The sequence below is a fragment of the Aedes aegypti genome, chromosome 2 (assembly GCF_002204515.2).
Source record: "Aedes aegypti strain LVP_AGWG chromosome 2, AaegL5.0 Primary Assembly, whole genome shotgun sequence".
In the NCBI taxonomy this organism is placed as follows: Eukaryota; Metazoa; Arthropoda; class Insecta; order Diptera; family Culicidae; genus Aedes; species Aedes aegypti.
Genome location: NC_035108.1, coordinates 442,766,424 through 442,791,944, shown reverse-complemented (window position 1 = coordinate 442,791,944; position 25,521 = coordinate 442,766,424). Strand labels below are relative to the sequence as shown.

Here is a 25,521-nt window from a genome sequence, read left to right as displayed (position 1 = left end):
GCTCAAAAGAAGGCAAAATTGGCAAATAAATATGAATAGTTACACTTCAATTCACAAGTTAAACAATGAAATAAGCATGAATATATGCACATGTGTGGTTCCGGGTAATTTGGCCGAAGAAAACAGCAATTGTTACCAATAAGTTCCGAAGCTACATTGCATAGGACAACTTATTCTTATAAGAGAAAAAAAAAAACGTTTTTAAGGACATATCTCCATCAGTACCCAAATGGCCTCTAATATGGCACCTTACTTCACCCTTCACTTTCCACTCCCTCCTCCCACGCTTCTCACAGTGTTTTGGAGAGCGATCACAAAAAATGATTATTTGATGCTACTAACCTTATTGTAGAGCGGTGGTTTCTTAACTGAAAGCATTCCATAATGTGTTTTTAACAAATTACCTGTTTTTGAATGCAAACAAGTAGTTATTGCTGTGATTTGTGTTGTTAAATATCACGCACTACCGAATCACTTCTTCTTCACGCACCGTGTTGTTGTTTGAAGGCTTTTCGGTGCCTGTTCTAAAATTCACTTTTCATGGTATTTCTACTCACCGTGACAATTCAAAAATCTGATGCGATACTTGTAACACTTTATGTTTTCTCGCGCCGTACTCCTGGGAGCAATAAAACACTTAAATTCACCGATTTGTGCTCGAAAAATAACACCGGAATACTAATTCACTGGGCCAACATTGTTTATGAATCGGATGCGCAGCTCTCACTGATTGGAAGTGATGTCAGTTTTTATGTTTGGAATTAAAATTGTTTGGATATTCATACACTTGCTACAACCACGTATTTTACAATTTCACAACACTCAGAAGGTGTACAATGTCACAAGCGTTGCAAAACATTTTTATGCATGAGAAATACAATGTACGACGCAATTTAACAGCAAAAATGAATATTAGATATTATACAGTACAATTGACTGTAGAATTCAAATGCATACTGATGGCAACTTTCTCCGTCCGTGAGAAGCGAGAGAAGAGAGGAGAAAACTGCCAAAAAAAGTAAACAACACACGCATGGTGTGAAAAATGCTTATAATTTTGGTCAAAAATCATGTTTCCACTACGAAATGAAATAAATTGTGATTTTGAGCTTTAAGGAAGTTGTTGAAGAATTCATATCGACAATAATACATTTGTATTAAACGTGTGCAAGTAATACTGCCTACATAATTCTGTAGGTCGAGGTATACATGGAACATGATGATTTATTTTTGGCCGACGCACATAACATTGTGCTCCACCGTGTTGGATGGCTCGAGAGGGTGGTTTAGCGGGTGGCTCGAGTGGGTGGCAACATTATGTTTACGTGCTCAATGGACCTTCACCTTAATATACTTAACCTAAACATATAACGCATTAATCGTGGCAATAGAAGATTGTAACGATTTTTGCCTGAAATTATTGATTATTTTATTTGACATTTGTTCCAATGTTTCAACATTGCATATTCTATGTAACTCATTGGTACTATACCAGGGAGGAAGCCTCAGAATCATTTTCAAAATTTTATTTTGAATTTTCTGCAGAGCTTCCTTCCTGGTATTACAACTGCTAGTCTATATTGGTACAGCATACAACATGGCTGGCCTGAAAATTTGTTTGAATATCAAAAGCTTGTTCTTAAGACAAAGTTTTGATTTTCTATTGATAAGGGGATAGAGACATTTAACATATTTATTACATTTGGCTTGAATGCCCTCAATGTGATTTTAGCATAAGCCCTAGATACTTACCTTCATCTGATCAATTTATTGGAACCCCTCTCATCGTGACAGCATGTTTACTTGAAGGTTTCAAATAAAGAGCTTTTGATTTATAGAGCTTAGTGACATTTGAACACACGTAGACTACCATACGCTCGACATACACAGTTTGTTTTTGTTTTCTTTAAAGAAACTTGCACACGCTTTCCAGATTCATCAAAATGTATATGGAAATATTACCCAATTTGAAAAATTTATACCCGGATTCTGGGTGTTTTTAGAGACAGAGTGCATATTGTTTTCCTCTAAGGTTCACAACTACATCTACACTAGGGTACCCATACCATTGGGCGTGATAACCACTATGTGGGAATATTATTAGTTGAGTTTTGGAACCATTAGGAGGAATCTTCCATTTTTGCAAGTATGAAGAAAAAATATCCAAACTTTTTTGCAATCGACTACAGATGGCACGCAGGCTTCGTCCTTTGGCGGAGAGGCCTGTGTCATCCGCAAACAAGGATTTTTGACATCAATAAGGTAACTCAGGTAAGTCAGATGTGAAAATATTGTATAATATTGGTCACACCTTCATGCCAAACACTGTCGAATGCTTTTTCCATGTCTAGATAAAATATAAGCAAATTTTTACCAATACATAGCAATAATACTAAAAAAATTAAAAAAAAACCAGTCTATGTTTAAAAAAAGTCAAAATTATTGATGAAATTATAAACAAATCAACTTTAGCATTTCGTTGGTAACCTAAAACTAACCAGCCATCGATTAAGAGTCTTGATATGATGTGCGTAATTCACAATTTCTTCGATTTTATCTTTCACCTGATGCTCTCCCACTGATAAACATGACGACCGTAACATCATAAAACGAGGAAACTAAATAGTTTATCAGTCAATGGGCCACACTTATTAATCCTACATATCAGCGTTGTAGCTATCTGACTAATTTTTAATTCGCAATTCGACCAACCCACTATTCCGGCCAGGTGGCGATCGGCCAAACGACATTTGATCAAATTGCTGGACACCATTGAAAAAATACTTTATAATCCCAAGAAAAACAACGTATGGTACAGGCCGCGAAAAGGCATACCGTAAAACGGTAAACCGCAAAATGATAAAAAAGACGCGAAATGGTACACCGCGAATTGATTAACCGCGGATTACCATCAGTGCACTAGATTCTGCTCATTTAAGGGAAGTTATCTGTTCAAATATTCATTATAAAATAACTATTGAGTCCTAAACCCTTCAAAAACAACAATTGTACCGTTCACAAAAAGACGAAAGGTACAACTCCACCCTCTTTTCTTGAACCAAATACAATTAGTTTACTCAAATGAGGTCAAGTATCTTGGCATCACACTTGACGCAAAACTAAATTGGAACACCCATCTTCAAACAATCACAAATAAAGGTCTCAATTCACTCTGGGTTTGCTCAAAGACCTGTGGTAAAACATGGGGTCTAAAACCCAGTATGATCATGTGGATCTATAAAACAATCGTTCGGCCTAGAATATCCTATGCGTCCCTTGTTTGGTGGCCTAAGACAAAGGAAGCTACGGCTAGAGCTAAGCTGAACAAAATTCAACGTACTGCCTGTATTGCCATAACCGGTGCAGTTCGTAGTACCCCCTCGTTTGCCCTAGATGCTATACTCAATCTGCCCCGGCTGGATCAATTCATAAAGCTGGATGCTGAGAAAAGTGCTCTTCGGCTAAAACGATCAACAGTCTTACTGTCAGGGGACTTAACAGGTCACCTCAGTATATTAAACGAATTTTCGATAAATCCTATTGTTGAAAAATGTAGTGACTGGATGGAAAAAGTGGTAAACTATGACTCGCCATTCACGGTGGTCTTTCCTTCTCGTGAGGAATGGGAAGGAGGTGGACCCACCATTTCACCGGGATCTATTAAATTCTACACAGATGGTTCAAAAATGAATAATTTGACAGGGTCTGGAGTATACGGACCGAAAACCAAAATCTCTGTCTCTCTTGGACAGTGGCCTACAGTATTTCAAGCAGAAGTCTATGCAATCAAGGAATGTGCGCAGCTGTGTCTGAAAAGAAATTACAGACATGCCACCATCTGTATTTTCTCTGATAGTCAAGCAGCGCTTCAATCTTTGAAGGCTTTCACTTGTAACTCAAAACTTGTGTGGGAATGCATTCTTGCACTGAAATCCCTAGCTGAACGCAATCGAGTTAAACTATATTGGATCCCAGGACATACGGGTCTAGAGGGTAACGAAATTGCCGATCAGCTAGCAAGGAATGGATCAACCAATATGTTCATTGGTCCAGAGCCATTCCTTGGCATTTCAAACTCTGCACTAAACACGGAATTGAACAACTGGTTGTTCGGTCAAATTCAATCAAATTGGAATACAGTTTCCAATGCGAATCAGTCCAAAAGGTTCGTAACAATAAACACGACACAAACACAAAAACTTATAGGTCTCAACAAAAGGGATCTCAGAACATACATCGGTCTAATAACTGGTCACTGCCCAAGCAGATACCACTTATACAAGATCGGTGTCGTCCAAAACACAAATTGCCGTTTCTGTGACGAGACGGACGAAACCTCACAACACCTTCTCTGCTCTTGCAGTGCACACATCCATCGTAGGTTCAAAATATTTGGCAAGCACTACTTACAGCCAGCTGATATTTGGAACGCATCCCCCAGGGAGGTGGTTAGCTTTATTAGGCTGATCACGCCAGATTGGGGGAACTACAACACTGCAACCTAGGACTTCTGCCCATCAATGGCAGATGGTTCAAAGTTCAGTCAAATGCGCAAAGTATTCCGGAGGCACATTTGCTACTGGAAAACATTGTGTACATAGAGTAATAGGGTATATCACAATAGTCCTAAAAAATGGACGCAGTGATCCCACACCCGACAGAAGAAGAAGAACTATTGAGTCGATCAATCCTATTTTTATGTCACAATGCAGCTCCAAGTATAGGTAACACAGCGTAACAAAAAATACATTTTTGCGTGTCTCAAGGATCAAATTATGTGTCTCTAGTAGATTTGGGGTTGCTGAATCTGGTGCCATTCTCAGAAATGTTCCAGCACGTCACAATTTTTAGCTACAGGTCGCCAAAGTTGTATAAAACACTGGTTTTATTAATGTTTACATGAAATTTAAAGTACAATTTATCATATTTTTTTGTAATCTAATCCACCAAACATGCAAAATAGAACTTGAACTTTCATTTCAGACATAATTTGATTGAAATTGCGCGATTAAATTTCGACTAAACTGATTTTTTCAACATGCTTGCAGTCTCCATATAAAATTCTTCGTTTCTTCTATATGGCAAAATACAACAATTCTCTAAACCATCAAAAAATAACTTTTCCGTATCGAAACTAATACAAACTTTGATGAAAAGTATTGTTATACACATAAAGTTTGAATTCTGTGGCAAATTAAGCCAATATATTACCTTACAAGCTGGCAAACTTGCATGCAAGTTGGCTGAAATAGTCATTTTTTGCATTTTCAACAGTCAATATCTCAAAAACAAGACGTGCTATGATATTTCTGAAAACGGCAATGGATTCAGCAACCCTTAATTAAGTGAATAGCGGTATTTTGGTGCTGGAGACAAAAACGTGTTCCGCAGTGTAATCGACGGCAGGGTCGAATCCAAAATTTGGGAGCACACAGAACAACGTCTTTCATCCACAAAAGTAGTATACAGAATGACAGGTAACCGATACGCGTCTATTCGCTGCCTATTCGATTCTTTCGCGCTGCGTTTTCTCTTTCTCCCTTACTCCTATAAACTTCAACCTCCTATGAACCTCATGCGTTACTAAAATCAAGGTTGCCAAATGCTTTCGATTTCTTTCTCAAAATAAGTTTTTTTTCCATATTCCATATTGCAAACACCCATTAGATTATAAAACAGTTGTTGCTATTAATATTATAATTTAGAATATTTCATCTCATTTACTACATCTGCCCCCATCCGTACTCTTCATATGCAATGATCAATAATTCGCACATATGGTAAAACTCGACAAAAAAATTGCCGATGTGTGAAACATTATGATTTACATAGATCTGATTTTTTTTTCGGCGAGTTCATTTTCGGCCAGTTCTCATCAACTCATTTGGGTAAATTTATTACGGATCTTATTGAAAATTATTGAAGCGTGTAAATATTGACGTTTGTTTCCTTTGTTTTCAACTGACATACAAATTCAACTTCCAAAGTGTAATTTTTCTAATGGTTTAACAAAGTTTAATGTTCTTTACTTGTTTTCATTTAATTATTTACTTCAGGTTACAAAAGCACTAACAAGTTTCTTAAAAGTTCTCCGCATTTATGCACTTTTCTTTACAGGATTTGCTGGCGTTGCTGGTTTTCGGAAGTTCAGTAGAAAACCCTATAGACGAACTGATCATCAAATCTCGTTGGTCGTTTTATGTTCGTTCGTTCTCGGAGAAGCTTGGGGCTTGGATCCCTCCCTATTTCCGATGTGTGTGTCCAAAAACTCTTCTGGTTGGAACTGTACCGCTGTTGGTGCCAGTTTCATGTCCTGTATATTTCTGGCATATTGGAGTCCTGATCTGCTCATCACCACCACTCTTGCTCCATCTCTAGCTACAACCTCGAATCGTTCCGACGAAAAGTTGGGATCTGTCTTGCTCTTTTTCTGATGTGCTAAAAAGACGGTGTCGCCGATTTGGATTTCACTCTCCTTAGCTCCACGTACGCGGTCGGCGTATTTTTTGGATACAAGCTTAGTTTCCGCATCCTTCTCTGCAATATCGGAGCGGTCGAGGTCGCTGACATCATCCGAATGGTTTGAATTCCAGAGGCCCGGAAAATTTCCTCTGAACTTCCACCCAACCATAAGTTCAAAAGGGGTCACCAACAATCGCGAGTGCGGAATTAAAGTGTTATGCCTGTGCACATACTGTTCAAGTGCTACACGCCAATTCGTACCATCCAGTTTTGAAGCAGACAAGGCTTTGATGATTCCACAGTTTTGCCTTTCCACAGCCCCATTGCTTTGAGGACTAAGAGGTACAGATTTCCTTACTATCACACCTCTGGTTTCCCAGTGTGAGACAAACCCGGAACTCTGGAATGGAGGACCATTGTCACTCTGTATGATTGCTGGATAACCCCACATTCTGAAGATTTCACTTAGAGCCGAATTGGTAGTTGAAGTGTCGGTTTTCTTCATTTCTACGACGAAAAGATAACGCGAGTACGTATCTGTAACTACCAGGAATTCTCCTGATCCGAATGAGGGAACCGCTAGAAAATCTATTTGCAGCGTTTGCCATGGTCCCTCCGGTAGCTTCCTTGAACACAAGGGTAGTGGAGGATTTCGTCTGGAGAGCTGGATACAGGTGGTGCAGTCTTTCATGAAACGAGTTATTTCGGTGGACATTCTGGGCCACCAGAAAAACTCACGCATTACGCGTTTCATTGAAACTTCTCCGATGTGGCCCCCGTGTGCACAATTAAGTGCCTTCCTTCTTAGCGGGTATGGTAGAATCACTCTGTCGTCTTTAAAAACCATGGAACCGAATGTACGAAGGCTGTGTTTTTGCGCCTCATATGCTTTCAGATCAGCTGCCCATTTGTTAGAAGCTAACGCTTCTCTAACGGACAATAATTCGCAATCTTTTTCCGAAATTGTTTCTATTTCGTCCCAAGTAATAGTCATGCTACCGGAGTCCAAAGAGTAGAGATAGTGGCTATCGCGTTCTTCCTCGAAGGGTACTGATTCCTGTGCTGCTGATATGAGTTGGGACAATGCGTCAGCAACATTCAGATTTCCCAGCACTCTCTGGACTTCATAGTCATAAGGCTGTAACCTTAGTGCCCAACTTTCTGCGCGTGAGATAGCACGTTTTCCCAAACGGTGATTGACATTGAATATATACTGAATGGCTTCTGCGTCCGTTCGAATAATAAAATGCCTCGTCAGTAAATAATAGGAAAATCTTTCTACCCCCCAAACGACCGCAAGTGCTTCCTTTTGCGTTTGAGGGTATCGTTTTCCGCTGAAGATAACGCTTTAGACGCGCAAGCTACGATTCTTGGGACACCATTATCGTCAACTTGCGCAAGTACCGCTCCTAAACCACTAGGCGAGGCATCCACAAAGAGTTCAATGCGATCATTTACGTTGTAGTATCCAAGCCTCTCAATGGAATTAGAGATCTCGTTCCTGAGCAAATTGAATTCCTTATCCTCCTTATCGGTCCAATAAAAGGTTTGGGAGTTTGAAAGATTTCTCAGATTTTCAGTTTTAGCTGCTCGGTGTACAATAAATCTGTCCACAAAGGTGAGCAGTCCTAAGAAGCTTTTGACTTCAGCACAGCTTTTTGGTTGCCTGAAATCTTTAATCGCACGTACCTTTTCTTCCTCGATTTGCCAACCATCTGATGTGATCTGGAAACCGATAAATTTGACGGACTGACTAGCAAACACACATTTATCCTTGTTCAATTTGACGTTATGGTTGGCAAGACATGCCAGAACTTTCGCCAAATTCTCGTCATGCTCCTCCTAAGTTCTTCCGAAGATCAAACAGTCGTCCAAATAGTTTATGCATCCCTTACAATCGGCCAACACGGTTCTTTGAAGCGTCTCCTGAAATATATCAGGCGCGTTGCATAGACCAAATGGAAGTCGGACGCACCGAAACATACCGAACTCGGTATAAAAATTTGTGAGGTGGCGCGACTCTTGATGCAATTCGATATGAAAAAATGCATTCGAGAGGTCAATAGTCGAAAACCATTTTGCGCCATGTAATTCAGACACTATCTTGTCTAATGTGGGGATGGGGAAAGGTGTTCGTTGTATGTATCGATTCGGTCCCCGCAAGTCGATCACTAGGCGTATGTCGTCTTTACCCTTGGGCACTATTAACATAGACGAACAGAACGAGGTGTCCATTCCATCCACCACCCGTTCAATAATGTTAGCCGACACCAGGTTCTGTAATCTTCTCTCAACTAACGGTTTCACTGCTAGAGGAATATTCGTGAACACATTTCTACATGGTGGCTTTGACGTGTCATATGTGATTTTAACAGGTGGGACGTTAAATTTGGGAAACACTCCATCGAGAGCTATTGCTGCGATTTCACCACCACACAACGGTTCCTCGAATACGTTCTTCGTTGTAGGTTGCACAGGGACTTGTAGGCCTAACATCAATATGCAATAACGCGAAGCAGTTGGCCTTCCAAGTAAAGCACGAGCTTCCTTGACTACATAAAACTTTTCTATGTAGACTGGTCTGTCACTGGACACATACAAGGGAGCATGAAATGTTGCTACAACGTTGATATTGCCTTCCGTCGCATACGCTTTAAGTGGTCTATCCGATTTGTGCTGCACGTTAAGGATTTCGTTACAATAGTTCGCGTTCATTGTCAGTTGCTTAAACATATCCTCAGTAAATGTGTTTACTTGCGCCCCTGAATCAATCATGAAACCGCACGGCATTCCTGATACTGTAGCAGTGATTATAGCCTCATCTACGCCAATACGTTGACAATTTGATGCTATGTGAAACACCGTACTGAGCCCGGAGGTTTCTGTTTTCGTGGGCTCAGTATGGTTCTGTAAAACAGTTAAGTTTAATTGATCATTCAAACCCTTTTTTTTGTGTTTTGTTACCGTCAAACGGGGTGACTTGCAACGGCGGGGTGACTTGCAACACATTGTAATTTACAACTAAATTTCACTGTAAAACACAATTTTCGATAGAAAATTCGTTTTAAATCGGTGCTTCAATACGTGTGACTCACAATTCAAGTAGGGGCCACGATTAAAACTATTATTATAAATATGTTCGTACAATAAACATAATTCTTTTAAATGTCTAGAAAACTGATACTTGATGGAGGTTCGAAATCGTGACCTGAAAACATGAGATAGATTTAATGTACAAAAGTAATACTCTACATGATGTTTCTATAACTAATAAGTGATAATATGACGAACTTTATTTTACGAAATTGTAGCAACAACTTTTTAATAAAAATATGTTTTATACACATGTATCTATGCGGGGTGACTTGCAACACTTTATTTCTAAGCATTTTAGAGTTTTATAAAAGTTAAAAACTTTTGTGTTAGATCTACTTTATAATCAAAAGAGTAATTATTCATCAATCAACTACAAACACTCGTTAAAAATATTGTTCAGTTAAGATATTGGACCTTGATGATTTAACACCTCTTTTCCCATACAAAAATAGCTCAATTATATTCTTACAAAAATGGATTCTAAATGTTCTTGTACTAGTTCGAATGCTTTAAATACATGAATAACAATACTTAACAAGTGTGACTAATAAAAAATATCAACATTTTGTTGGAAAAAAACTAAATTAGCAGTGAGTGTTGCAAGTCACCCCGCACAAGGACATTTAAAAAATGTCACCTTTTTGATGACTTTTGATATGACAAAATAATTCGATTCAATTTTTTATCATCTCATTCTGTAGGCGAGCCGGCCATTCAAAGTTCTACAAGGAATTTAGATTTTTAGATTACGTTTAGATCATGGTTTTGGAAGATTGAAGTTGAAAAGTGTTGCAAGTCACCCCGTTTGACGGTACCTGTTCGTTTCCGCTGTTCTGAGCATTCAAATCATTTTCTGCGGTTGAGTTTGAAGCATTTTTGGATGACTTTAGCAAACCACTCTTGTTATCCAAAATGTTCGCCGTTTCGATCGCTATTCGTACGGATTTCTGTCTTGTCTGAAAACGGAGATACGATTGATGAACTATACATTCTACAATTTTATTTGTGATTACTATTACCTCTTCTCTGTTACTGATCGGAATTTTGTTAACATGAGGTGCATTTGCGATTTGTCTTATGGCTCGTTCCGGCTTCAGATGTGTCTATAAAAACATATAATGCGTTTCATAGATTTCTTTATTTGTTTTTTTTTTCTTACACGTTGATCTCATACATATTGATTTTTAATGATCAGTAACTGATTAAAATAAAAAAGGAAAAGGGAACTCCAACATTTCAGTTAAATTTAACTTTGTTCTCTGGTCTTTAACTTTTCGTTATTCTATTCTCATTTTAGGTACCGATAAGCGAATTCAAATGAGAAAAAAAGAGGAATTTAAAAACCATTGGGTTCACTTACTGTTTGATCAGATTCTGCATCATCTTTAACCTCTTCGATTGCGGCTATCTTCCGTGTCTGGGGCGCGTCTTCCATCAAGTCAGTTGGACGCTTGACTCCTGACACATGACGATGCGAGCGGCAAGCTCGTTGGATATGACCAAGAATGCCACAATAATTACACCTTTTATCTTTGTGGCTGCAATCATTACCTCCATGATACGGGCTGTGGCAACGCCAGCATTTTTCTCCACGTGTTGATCGGAACGATGGACTGCTGCCAGCATAGATCTGTCCAGTTCGTTGGGCTCGGAAACTGCCTCTGAAAGACCTGCCACCGTAGTTTTGTGAAACCCTCTGAGGCTTATAATCAAATTTGCGACTGGGGCCCTTCGGAAAGGATGCACCCACTGTTGCTACTAACGCCTGCTCAGACTTTTCGTATTTCTTCCGCACAAAATCTTCGTTTAACTTTATAGCCTCGATTTCGCGCACTTTGTCGACCAAATCTGTAAAATTTTGATTGCGACTCAACATTTTCAACGACGCCGTGCGAACTTCCCGATTCGTTGCATGTTCGGAAACTGTTGCAACTATCTGTTCGAACTCCTTTGAATCGTCGAACTCACACAGTCTGGCCATTGATCCTACTCGCGTGATATACGATAGATCAGACTCATCCGGTTTTTGGGACAGTAGTGCTAATCTGCGCCTCAAAAGCATAACATCAGATCCTGATCCGAAGTACGACTTGAGCCTGGACATCGCATTTGTGAATGGAAAGTAATCAGCATTCGGATCTTCCTTCGACGACTTGGTGTTCTTGAATATTTCAAGCAGCTTTGGTCCTGCTTTCACCTTGAAGATCGTGAACATGGTAACTTCATCATTCACCCCTGCCAACACCATTGAATCCAGCAATAGATCTTTCCAAGCTTCGAAGCACTGACGATGGATCTCGCCATCCTCCGCTGGTTTGCACTCTGGAATGCTGACGGATGCAATTGATAGCTGGTTCATGGACGTGTAGAATCTTGATTCTTCCCAGTTCGGTGCACCTGGAGTCCTACGGGTGCTTGAAAAACGCGTTTCTCTTTCCAATTCATAAACATCGCCGTCCCTTTCCGTTTGGTTCGCCATTAGCTCCTCATTTATTTGTTGGCTTCGCTTGAGTTCTTCCAAAAGCCGTGCATTACGTGCTTTTTCCGCCGCCAGCTCACGAGACAAATTTTTCGCTTTGTTCGTCTTTTTCTGTTTATTCGCCGACGCTGATTCTGTCTCCACACTCACTTGCCGGGTGGCGAGCTCTTCTACCGATTCCCGGATCAAATCCATCTGTTGCATATTCTGTGCTTTTTCCGTCGTTGGCTTCCGAGACAAATGTTTCTCCTTTTCAATCTCTTTCTGTACTTGGACTGATGATACTTCTTCCCGCACTTTGCCGGAGGCGTTTTCCTCCCTTGGCTGGCGTGTCAAATCCTTCATTTTGTAGCATTTCTGTGTTTTTCTCCACTGCGTTGTATTTTCTGCGAAACGTGAAAAAAACGCTCTTAGATTTCTATATCTCTGTTGACGTCACGCTACATTTTCAACATAAATCTACTAAAATGTCTTTCTTTTGTTTTTAATTGATAACGTCCGTTAAAATATGAGAGGTCCACTCAGCTCATACACTTCAATCCTTATTTTGCTCTCTCACTACACAGTTGAAAAATGCTGACGTCATGTCTACATTATTACCACCATCACCACACCGTTCTATCATACCTTGTTATTATTTTTTGTTTTTCTCTCGTGCCGAGACCGCATCGCTCGAGCACATACTTTTTTTTTTTTTTTTTGCGAAGAGACCGCATCGCTCTTGCCCTTTATTGTTATTATTTTGTGATGAGACCGCATCGCTCAAACACCTTTTTTCTTCTTATTTTTTTTCATGCCGAGACCGCATCGCTCGTGCACATATATTTTTTTTATTCTCGTATCGAGATCACGCCACACCATTCCCCCAAGACGCCATGTTTTTTTTGCAATCGGAATATTCACTTTTTGTCTGTTTGCCTTTTTTCTACCTTATCACTTCTCCAATAGACTTTTCAATATTCTCCATTGTTAAATTTGTACTGATTCATCGTTCACAAATTCTAAACGAAAAGAAATTAATAATTTAGCACTCTACTTACCTACCGGCTCCGCCATGTCGAATCCAAAATTTGGGAGCACACAGAACAACGTCTTTCATCCACAAAAGTAGTATACAGAATGACAGGTACCCGATACGCGTCTATTCGCTGCCTATTCGATTCTTTCGCGCTGCGTTTTCTCTTTCTCCCTTACTCCTATAAACTTCAACCTCCTATGAACCTCATGCGTTACTAAAATCAAGGTTGCCAAATGCTTTCGATTTCTTTCTCAAAATAAGTTTTTTTTTCCATATTCCATATTGCAAACACCCATTAGATTATAAAACAGTTGTTTTCTTCTTCTTCTGTCGGGTGTGGGATCACTGCGTCCATTTTTTAGGACTATTGTGATATACCCTATTACTCTATGTACACAATGTTTTCCAGTAGCAAATGTGCCTCCGGAATACTTTGCGCATTTGACTGAACTTTGAACCATCTGCCATTGATGGGCAGAAGTCCTAGGTTGCAGTGTTGTAGTTCCCCCAATCTGGCGTGATCAGCCTAATAAAGCTAACCACCTCCCTGGGGGATGCGTTCCAAATATCAGCTGGCTGTAAGTAGTGCTTGCCAAATATTTTGAACCTACGATGGATGTGTGCACTGCAAGAGCAGAGAAGGTGTTGTGAGGTTTCGTCCGTCTCGTCACAGAAACGGCAATTTGTGTTTTGGACGACACCGATCTTGTATAAGTGGTATCTGCTTGGGCAGTGACCAGTTATTAGACCGATGTATGTTCTGAGATCCCTTTTGTTGAGACCTATAAGTTTTTGTGTTTGTGTCGTGTTTATTGTTACGAACCTTTTGGACTGATTCGCATTGGAAACTGTATTCCAATTTGATTGAATTTGATCGAACAACCAGTTGTTCAATTCCGTGTTTAGTGCAGAGTTTGAAATGCCAAGGAATGGCTCTGGACCAATGAACATATTGGTTGATCCATTCCTTGCTAGCTGATCGGCAATTTCGTTACCCTCTAGACCCGTATGTCCTGGGATCCAATATAGTTTAACTCGATTGCGTTCAGCTAGGGATTTCAGTGCAAGAATGCATTCCCACACAAGTTTTGAGTTGCAAGTGAAAGCCTTCAAAGATTGAAGCGCTGCTTGACTATCAGAGAAAATACATATGGTGGCATGTCTGTAATTTCTTTTCAGACACAGCTGCGCACATTCCTTGATTGCATAGACTTCTGCTTGAAATACTGTAGGCCACTGTCCAAGAGAGACAGAGATTTTGGTTTTCGGTCCGTATACTCCAGACCCTGTCAAATTATTCATTTTTGAACCATCTGTGTAGAATTTAATAGATCCCGGTGAAATGGTGGGTCCACCTCCTTCCCATTCCTCACGAGAAGGAAAGACCACCGTGAATGGCGAGTCATAGTTTACCACTTTTTCCATCCAGTCACTACATTTTTCAACAATAGGATTTATCGAAAATTCGTTTAATATACTGAGGTGACCTGTTAAGTCCCCTGACAGTAGGACTGTTGATCGTTTTAGCCGAAGAGCACTTTTCTCAGCATCCAGCTTTATGAATTGATCCAGCCGGGGCAGATTGAGTATAGCATCTAGGGCAAACGAGGGGGTACTACGAACTGCACCGGTTATGGCAATACAGGCAGTACGTTGAATTTTGTTCAGCTTAGCTCTAGCCGTAGCTTCCTTTGTCTTAGGCCACCAAACAAGGGACGCATAGGTTATTCTAGGCCGAACGATTGTTTTATAGATCCACATGATCATACTGGGTTTTAGACCCCATGTTTTACCACAGGTCTTTGAGCAAACCCAGAGTGAATTGAGACCTTTATTTATGATTGTTTGAAGATGGGTGTTCCAATTTAGTTTTGCGTCAAGTGTGATGCCAAGATACTTGACCTCATTTGAGTAAACTAATTGTATTTGGTTCAAGAAAAGAGGGTGGAGTTGTACCTTTCGTCTTTTTGTGAACGGTACAATTGTTGTTTTTGAAGGGTTTATTCCTAGTTTCTCTTTTTGACACCAGGAGAGTGTGTGATTGAGAGCAATTTGCATCCTTGATGAAATAACGCTGTCAAATTTGCCTCGTACAATAATGACTACGTCATCTGCGTATCCAACAACTTCAAAACCCCTTCTTTCTAAGCAATCTAGCAGTTCGTCCACCACTAATGACCACAATAAGGGAGATAGTACTCCCCCTTGAGGGCATCCCCTTGTAGCCATTACAGTAATGCGCGAATCACTCAGCTCAGATGAGATCTGTCGATTTGCTAGCATAGCATGTACCCAGGTTGCAATGCATGGGTCGAAGTTTCTCCTCAACATTGCCGAACCTATAGACGAATAAGAAGCGTTATCGAACGCGCCCTCAATATCAAGAAATGCTATAAGAGCGATTTCTTTTGCATTAAAGGTTTTCTCGATCTTGTTCACTAGCGTGTGCAGTGCTGAGACCGTTGATTTTCCGCTTTGATAAGCAAATTGGGATTTAGAAAGAGGCATAGTTTTCATAAATTTAGAATCTATATACTCGCATAATACCTTCTCCATGATTTTAAGCATTACCGAGGATAGGCTTATCGGTCGGAATGCTTTAGGGTTGGTTTTGTCCTTTTTTCCTGCTTTTGGAATAAAGACAACTCGAACTTGACGCCAATCATTTGGAATGTGTCCCAGAACTAAACTTGCCTTAAAAATCTCTACCATGTGTGGAATCAGTGTCTCTTCCTCTTTTTGGATAAGCGCTGGGAAGATTCCATCCATGCCAGCAGATTTGAATGGCTCGAAAGATCTCACTGCCCTAACAACCCTATCGCGAGTAAAAGCTTCTTTGGCAACCTTTATTGCGTCCCTTTTTGCTCCTGAGTCCCCTGATAGGAACCCGTGTGGAACTGAGACGTCAAGTCTGGCACCTTCAGCATTTAGACTCGTTTGTGGGATTGAATCAGGAAAGTGAACTCTTAGCATTTCACTCAGTGTTTCACGAGGTTCCACAGTGAGTGAACCGTCAGTCCTTTGAAGACTTCCCAAACCATTGGAGTGATCCTTCGAAAGAGTTTTATGAAGTCGAGCAGCTACGGGAGTTTTCTCAATGCTTTCACACATGAGAACCCATGATTTCCGTTTTGCTCGTCTCATTTCTTTGTTATACTCTGTCAGAGCCTTTCGGTATAGACTCCAATCAGAAGTGCGTTTGGCTCGGTTGAATTCCTTCCGAGCAGTTTTCCTGAGTTTATCAAGGTTGAAGTTCCACCATGGAACATCTCTGTTCGAACTAACTGTTTTGATCGGACAGCTCTCTTGATAAGCATTTAGAATTTTGTTTTTAATAGAATCCGAAGCTGCTTCTAACTGTATAATTGTCTGAATATTCGGCTCTATTATATAGTCTTCAGAACGGAGAATAGCTGAGTAGGTTTCCCAATCAGTTTTCTTGGGATCTTTAAACGACTTTTGAATCATTAGACCCCCTTCCCACTCGAAGACTATATGTTTATGGTCTGACATAGATATTTCATTAGAAACATGCCAGTTTTTTATTTTATCCGAGATGGATTGACTGCATAAAGTCAGATCAAGGACTTCTTGTCGTAAGATGTTTTCAAATGTAGGCTTATCACCGACATTGCATATGTCAATATTTTTGGAGGAAAGAAACTGCAAAAGATGCTCACCTCTGATATTTGTGTTTGTGCTTCCCCATACAAGGTGATGAGCATTGGCGTCACAACCGATGACGAAGGGGATGTTGTGTTTTTGACTGTAAGAGACAAGAGCAGCCATCTCTGGAGGAGGAATGTCTTCTGCGTCGCCAGGGAAATACGCCGAAACCATAATGATCTCAGTACTGCCCCTAGCAGTAGAAACCTCCATCCTGACCGCTACGATGTCCCTTTTGATGAATTCTGTAATTGGAAAACATTTAGTATCATTGCGTATTAGAATAGCTGCTCTGGGAGAGAGCTGGCTGTCATCATATACCAACCTACACGAGTTTAGTTGAATACCTTGTATTCGAGTTTTGTTGACCCATGGCTCTTGAATCAGTGCCACGGAAAGGTGTTCTTTTGTGAATCTCCTGCAAAGCACATCTGTTGCGCACTGAGCATGATGGAGATTCACTTGGAGGATTTTAATCATTGCTGAGGCGTTCCGCATTTTCCGGACGTTTGCCGTCCTTCTTTGGATGTTGCGGATCATCAACTTTTGATTTTGGGGGATGTCTTAGATTTTGGTTTTTGTCCTTTCCCTTACCTAGGCCTGCTGGCTTATCCCCTGTGGTCAATTTTACACTTTTGACATTTCCACTGCCCTTATTGGGAGCCATTGAGGTGACACCGCTTGGGCCAGGAAGTGAGGTCAAATATGCATCTTTTCCATCAGAGGAAGACAAGCTAGCCTGTATGGTGGGAGTTGGTTGTGGGATGCTTCTAGAGGCCTCCTCAGATTTCTCTTGGGTCGGCTGTCCAGTTGGATTGTCATTGGAGTTTGGGGTTGTGCTCTTTACTTTCCTCAACTGTATTTCTCCAAAGCGGAAGTTGAGGATGAACTTGGATTGAATGAGTTTTTCCATGGACGGTCCATCTACATTAAAGACCCACACCACATGCTTGTTGTTAGGAGTGAGCCGTTGCATGACACGCCAGTTGTTGGTTATCAGATCGTTCTGACTCTCGATGAGAGCTTTGATACGATCATCGGTGTATTGTGCGCTTTGAGGGAAGAAGGCTCGAATCAGTTCTGGACGTTGAATCTTATCCTCATCCATTGCAACCACCTCAACGCCTTCCAGGGGATTTAATGCAGGTGTTATCTCCTTTACCCATTCCGCAGTCTCCTGATCCTTACAAATAAGAACCATATGGCCAGACTTGTAGATAAGGTTAGAGAACTTGGGCTTCATTGTCGCGTTCCGTTGTTGTTCAACCCGAAGCAGCAGTGCCTCCTGGAGAACGTCCAGCTGAGTCGTTGAAAGTTGGGTCGTGGGGAAGTCTTTTGGGATTATTCCGACTCTCCTGCGACTGGTAATTTCACCGTAGCTTAGACTAGTCTGTTTTTTATCTTCTGGTGGGGGTTTGTTGATCGTCGAGGCTGTTGAGCTGTTGGTTTCCTGTTGCCCAACGCGCTTTCTCGGATTCAGGTGTTGTTTCATCCGTTTCTGCTTATGTTCTTCTTCAGCATTTGTAGACTTGTCAAGGTCCTGCCGAGTGCGTTTCGAAGGAGTTGACACCATAGTCTCACCCCCCGTGATTCTGGATAGGGCCTCAGGGCGGCTTAAGCCACTTTGTCGGAGTGCTTTTAGCTGCTTCCTTTGGCTCCGAGTGATCTTTTTGGTGCCAGTAGGTTTTTGTTTGTTCGCGTCATCTGTTGGATGTTGATCGGTCTTCCCATCAATAGGACCCGAGGTGACGTTCGATCCTGTGATTGATGGCTGCGATCCTGACAAGTTTATTGTGACTGTAATTCCATCCTCTTCGTCGTCCATTGGTTCAACCGAAGGATGGAGTCCTGGGTCGTTCGGGAGTGTCAGAGGGAGGTCGGTTTCCATGTTTTCATGCGAACTACTGAGAAGCTCATCTTCGGTCAGTCCAAGCTTACCAAAAGCATTCTCTGTTTCCGTTTCGTCCGACTGGGAGAGGCAGTCGTCACCTTTTTCGAACTGAGGGAGGCAGTCGACACCTTTTATTTTGGTTTGATTATTTGCACTCATTTTTTGGTCCCACGAGTCGCTGGGGAAAGACGGTCCGCTGCATCATTGCCCCGCCCTAATGCAGTAAGAGCTACATACTGGAGAGTTCGCCCTGGTGCTCTCCAGGCTCCGTTAGCGATTGAGCATATTTTAAACCCCCTCAACCATTCATCCATCAGCACGGGTCGCATCACACCTTGGGATTGGGGTTACCTGATTAGTAGATTTTTACTACAGGATCAGGCAATCCGTAGTGTTATTCTTAGCCAGTTGAGACAACCACTACCGACACTACACGGCTATCTAGGCTGCTTGGAAAAGAAGATAACATTGAATATTAACTTCTATGAACGACCAAGCAGCCACAAAAAAACAAAACAGTTGTTGCTATTAATATTATAATTTAGAATATTTCATCTCATTTACTACAGGCAGCATAAAATGAATTTGAATTTCATAAAAAATATTAAATTGCATTTGTCTGTGCATCTAAGTGATCCTGTTTCCGCTCACGGTAAACAAATTTCTTGACGAACATGCTAAATAACGCATAATTTTGAATTTTGTTGTTTATCCTGGTACTTTTTATGGTCCAACCATATCTACAACAACAATAAAGAAAGCTGTATACTAAAATCGATTTTTTTTTCTAAAATCTTGTTTTTTTTGCATGAGCGGCTATTGAAACACACAAAAATACCTACTGGTCACAGGGTCTTGTGTTTCTTATTTGAAGCATTATTTTAACTAATGAAAACAATATTCGTCGGCTTCATTGAAAGTTGTTGATGTAGCAAGACTACATCCGTGCGAAAAATATTGCATTTTTATACGAACAATCCGTGTTTACACTAGTGAGCGGTAAAAGGGCCATGAGCGGCTACTGGTCCACTGATGGTAGTTTACCGCCAGATCTCGCCAACCGTTCAAAATATATTAAAATGTCTAAATATGGCTTATAATGGTTGGCAAAGGCATTAAATAGCCTCAAATGGCTTAAAACGGTCTAAAACGGCAAGGAATGGTCTTAAATAAATTTAAAAATTAAATCAATTTTCTGTTACGGAATATACTTTTTGCTATTTCATCCTGCAGTTATCCTGTATTCAGTGCCGTAGCGTGCGGTTGGCCAGGTTGGCATCCGCCAAGGGCGCAAGCGATCAGGGGGGCGCCAAAATACGTGGCGCTTTGGTCAATGTTTTAGAAACACATATAAAATAAGGGCATCTTCAAATTCAATGTTTGAAAACATGAACATTTTAAGTTCTGAAAGAAATTTCGAATTATAACAATCGATTATAACAAAATATATTGTAAGCATCCTACAAGATGTTGAAGGATGCTTTAATTGAAAAGAATTTTCAGATAAATCATTTCAAATTTATTAAAGATTTTTGTGGGCTTCGTGGCCTTGCGGTTAGCGGCGTCAGTCGTCTAGGCGTATTGTGCCACGGGGTGTGGGTTCGATTACCGCTCCAGTCGGAGAAAACTTTTCGTCAAACGAAAAATTGATCGCTGGGCTACTGGGTGTTTCGTGTTGTCCGTTGCCTAATGTTAGTGTTCGTTCAGTCTGTGCAGCCTATGTGCTGAAGACGGTGTAAATTGTCTTTTTTTTAAATAGTTCTTCATGACAATTATTTGTAAATCAGTTTACGCATTGTGCCTGTGTCAAAAAATAGTGTGTAGAATACGGGCAAATCGAAGCTAATACAGCGGACGTCACAGAAATCTTGCCTTGAATTTCATACAATCCTCAAGACGCAATTCACATTGACAGTCATGTCAAATAATCCATAACCCTGATAAAAAATAATAAATTTAAACATGATGCTTTAGTATTGCTATACGGTGTTCTCATGGAACTTGTACAAAATTCTCATAGAGTCTTATTCAAAATTTAGATGAAATACTAAGCACAATTATAAATGAATCGTAAATAAAATTCGCAGAGAATTGTTTACCATTGAAAGAACCTAAAGTTGGTTATTATTCGTAACAATAATCATTCCTCCAAACAAATGCTTCAAACTGACTGATAACAGCTCGAATTTATAAAAATATTTTAATAAGAATTTTCTAGGAATCAGAGCAAAATTCTCTAATATTTTAAAAAGGTTTAACTGATTAGCTTCAAAACTTCAATTTCATGCTTCATTTTTTAATAAAATATTTAGATGATAATTTTGTGATATTTCATAAAATATAAAACATCAACTATTTTTTACACAAATTCTTTGAACAACTTTCATAAAAATCAAAATCTTGAAAATTAATTTAGAATTAATTTATTTATTGTTCATTCTTCAAGAAGTTGAAACTCATTGACAATTTTCTGGTTGTTTTTTTTTTCATGTTAACACAATGTCAATAATAAACTACATTAAGAGATTTATTGAACATTTAAATTGGAATATTGACCATATGTATTATACTTATGCAAAATAAATGGTTTGGCAATGTCTACAATAATTTATTTAAGAAAAAGAGTTTTACCAAGATTTTAACGATGATAAAAATACAATAGTTGTTACGAATTCACCTCTGACCATATAAACGGTAATTTTATTAGCTATTTATTAAAGGTTAAGATGTTTTAAAGGTATACTTCAAAACTTTAGCGTTTCGAAACTTGATCGATTGGTCATCACTAGCTTAAACGGTTATCTGGTTCTCTAGAATATCTAATTCTTAGTTAATGCTTAAGCTTTATCATTAAGCCTCCATAGACATTCAAATTTTTTTGTTTTTCTGAAATTTTTAACACTAGCTTGTACAATGTTTTGCTGAGATGAACATGCCTTCGACAGAGAATCCGTTAAAAAAGAGATAAAGGAAAACATTATAAACTTTGCTTTGAATAAGGGGCGCTCAAATGGTTGTTCGCCAAGGGCGCCATGAGACCACGCTACGGCTCTGCCTGTATTCGTGTTGAATTACCTTAAGAATCCAAAACAATTATACTAAGAGTTTCGGGTTGAACGTCTATGCAAGCTATAAGTATTGCTGTGTGCGTTTGAAATGCAAATATCAAATGCGGGAACACCAATTGCGATAAGATTTTCAACAAGGAAGGCGAAGTCAAAATTTGATTTTCTTTGGTAGGTTGGCGGTGATATGCATTATGGTTGCTAAGTATCCTTTGGTAACTTTGTGTTACCGCATTTCAAGCTCAGTTAGACTAGATTTGCACGTCAAACGCTAACAGCAATAAAACTCATAAGATTATTTGAAGCGAGTATAGCAATAATGGCCTGTCTGCTTTCCATTCCAGCGAAGAATTCATCGTCAAAGCCAAGGAGGGCACCAGCAACGTTGCGTACCTGTCCACTCCGCTTCAGATGCACACCGATCTGCCCTACTACGACTACAAACCGGGCTGCAACCTGCTGCACTGTCTTGTTCAATCCCGTTCTCAGGGAGGTCAAAATCTACTTGCGGATGCTTTCTACGTGGCTGATCTGATGCGTCGAGAGTACCCGAAGGACTTCCGGTTGTTGAGTGAAACGTTGGTCAATTGGACGGACATCGGCGAGGACGAAGGCGGACAATTCCATAGCATTTATAGGGCGCCGGTCATTTGGTAAGTATGGGGATTGTTGTTGAAGTAAAAGATAATTGATTGGAGATGATCATTTCAGCGTTGGTCGAGACGGGAATCTCGAGCGAATCAATCACAGCGTTCCGCAGCGGGATAGCTTCTTCAACGTGCCGCTGGATCGGGTTCAGCCTTGGTACCGCGCAATGGCCCGATTTGTCAAGTTGATTCATCAGGAGGCTGTGGAGTTCAAGACGATGCCTGGGGATATCCTGACATTCAGTAACGTTCGGATGGTCCATGGACGTACGGGGTATACCGACACGGAGGTCAATACCCGCCACATCGTGGGGGCGTACCTTGATTGGGACGAGATCTACTCGAAGCTGCGGGTCTTGAAAGGGCTTGACGCTGCGAGGAAGAAGGATATGTGAGATTGAACTGAGCACATGTAGGATTTAAATTTTCAAGCGAATTTTTATTCCTTTACTTTCGACACTGAGAACGTCGTACACTTATGTTAGGTAATAACCGTGGAAGAATCTAGTTGCTTCGTAAATTGATTATTTGCACACATAGCAGACCGGAAGGGGACAGAACATTCTACATATTAAACAGTTCTGGTTACGAGATTTAACTTTAAAGTAGATCCTAATTAAGTCTAAAACGGAAATGATACACTGTAATAAAATTCACCGTAAAATCACAATACTTTTTTGAAAGCCCAACGTTTCTCTCTCTCTCTCTCTGTCTCTGTTGGGCCTGAACGCGAAAATTTGAAAAAATTCCTACTGTTCAAAAACTATACACAGTTGTCTAAGCGCTAAACGATGAGGAAACTAAAAGTCAATCAACAGTGTAACTCTAGAAGGAGGATTGCGGGTATAATCGATTATTGCAGTTTGCCATGCGAGCGAGACGGAGGAAAGAAAAGTTTCCCACCTTTCCCACCTAGCGCGAATAAAGTATGTTCGATGCGTTCGCTAGCATTTTAAATTGGATTATTTTAAGTAAATCGTTTAAGCACCTAGGTTTGTCTGTACTAACAATTATTTGTTAAAATAGGACTAATCGACGGATTGATTTACGATTTGAATTGATTTCTAAACATACATGTGAAGTTATCGGGATAGTAATTATTGAAAATGGTTGGAGTTTTGAAAGGACAGAATTGGTTATATGAGATAACAAATCACAAAAACTATTCTACACACCCTTCAACCAAATTTCCAACATTTGGTTTCTGGTGAAATATGTTTTAAATACACGAATTAGGGAGGATTAATAAAACATAAGGCACTGCACACAAAAACAAAACCAAAACTTATAAAGAAAGAAATAATGAAAAGTCGGAAGTGGGAGAAAATCAAAGGAAAGCGGTGCAAAATAGAAACGGAATGCACTAAAAACGTACACGAGAAACAAACTGATAAATGTGGTGCACTAAAAAACTCTTTGAATTTCAACATCATACATTGAAATGCAAGAACTTTCCGCCTTATCATACAGTTATTACTAGTTCTTTGAAAAACGGGGTTAAATGTGTTGTTAAACAAAAGTTAATTGCAAATTTGTAACGTTTCTTAGAGCAGTCTGCAGGATCGCCACTGAAACGAACCTTTCGAGTTGCTGCTCACTATAAACTACAGATAATTCCGCACCTGCTAGATTCTTTTTGGCCTAAACGATTGATTGTGGTGATCTTTGATTTTTATTTCCAAACGGTTCACGAAAGACACTTACTTCGACAAAAAAACGAGCTAAGTTATAGGTACAAAATAAAATAATTGTCATAATTTACAGAAAATGTACAGGAGTTTCTTTCGGAGAGTCGCTCTAACTGCAACGACTCTCCGCCGGGTCTACCCCGTTTGGCATAATGCCGTTTGGCATAATGCCGTTTGGCATACAGTCGTTTGGCATAATAGCTGTTTGGCATAATGCCATTTGGCATAACGGTCGTTTGGCATAATCGCCATTTGGCATAATAGCCGTTTGGCATAATTGTGAAAAACATTGAATTTGATCAAATTCCTTCCATTAAGCAAAGGGGTGTGTATAAACTGCTCACGATCGTACATTCCGTTATCAGTTAGTGATAGGACATACTTCTAATCATCATTTTTCAAGGAAACCAATATCCAATAAAGCTCTTTTGGAATTTCATCATACATGACTTTCGGGGTCATTAAGCCCGGGATATTATGGCGCATTTTTAAGGTGAAGATGAATCGAAGCCAAACCTCAAATTTTCAAGAGCACGGATTTGAAGAACCGAACATCCGTTCAGGCTGAAAACTTAATCGATTGATCACTAGCTGGTGGTGACCAATTCATTAAGTTCTCATATCAAATGGGTGTTCGGTTCTCTAGATCCGTGCTCTTGAAAATTGGAAGTTTGGCTTCGATTCATCTTCACCTTAACAAAAATATATCCAACGCCTAAGTTATTCCATGTCATTTGAAAAAAAAAAAGGAACATGGAATTTGATGACGCATCTTATGTTACGGCATATTACTGTACCACTGCAGTATCTTCCTTTTTCAAATTATGCCAAACGACCATTATGCCAAATGACTATTATGCCAAACGACTGTTATGCCAAACGACTGTTATGCCAAACGACTATTATGCCAAACGACTTTATGCCAAACGACTGTATGCCAAACGGCATTATGCCAAATGGCATTATGCCAAACGGGGTAGACCCCTCTCCGCCTTAATCCTAACTCTACTCAACAGCCGGTCGAATATTATTTTACCTCTCGAAAGAGTTAACTCGGTTTTCCTTAATAAAAAAAACTCAAATTACACATTCTACACTGGTCTAATACTAGAGTGCCTAGGTGAAACGAACGACTTCATGAGTAACATCACTTGTATATCCTATCTATACACAAAACAAAACACGGATCACGGAACCCGAAGCCCGAACGGTCAACATTCGCTCTGCACCAGGGTGTCCTTGAGGGCGGCCAACTGCTCCTCGCCCAGCTTGATCTTGTCGGCGATCTCCCGCGAGTCCACGATCAGCTTGGCTTTCATGTTGATGAAGTAGTCGTAGTCGGCGTACTCCTCGATCGTGAGGGACTTCTCCAGGATCTTGGAGATGATCGCCCCCCGCCGGTCGATGTCGTCCTTGAGCTGTTTGGCTTCGTCCAACTGTTCCAGCAGTCGATCCCGCTTGGCTTCGAGGATTTTCTGTAATCGAGAGGATACTTAGTGATCGTGATCA

General features: G+C 40.2%; 2 protein-coding genes and 1 long non-coding RNA gene across 3 annotated transcripts in view; 1 reads left to right on the top strand and 2 right to left on the bottom strand.

The window, feature by feature from the left end:
* Positions 1–24,041, top strand: part of LOC5572067 (gamma-butyrobetaine dioxygenase) — a 36,462-nt gene extending 12,421 nt beyond the window's left edge. The window contains exons 2-3 of the mRNA XM_001653784.2: positions 22,022–22,330; positions 22,389–24,041. Of these exons, the coding sequence (XP_001653834.1) occupies positions 22,022–22,330; positions 22,389–22,719 (640 nt within the window). The 3' untranslated portion in view covers positions 22,720–24,041. The remainder of the gene's footprint in view (positions 1–22,021; positions 22,331–22,388) is intronic.
* On the bottom strand, positions 9,183–11,404 carry LOC110677134. The gene is made up of 3 exons (XR_002500977.1): positions 10,578–11,404; positions 10,374–10,514; positions 9,183–9,369 (listed from the first exon to the last, which is right to left on the bottom strand). It is a non-coding gene; the product is annotated as an uncharacterized LOC110677134 (long non-coding RNA).
* A 964-nt stretch (positions 24,042–25,005) lies between the features above and the next one.
* The window catches only part of LOC5572054 (protein Shroom), an 808,873-nt gene continuing 808,357 nt past the window's right edge, over positions 25,006–25,521 (bottom strand). Inside the window, exon 12 of the mRNA XM_021847884.1 lies at positions 25,006–25,487. Within this exon, the coding sequence (XP_021703576.1) occupies positions 25,224–25,487 (264 nt within the window). The 3' untranslated portion in view covers positions 25,006–25,223. The remainder of the gene's footprint in view (positions 25,488–25,521) is intronic.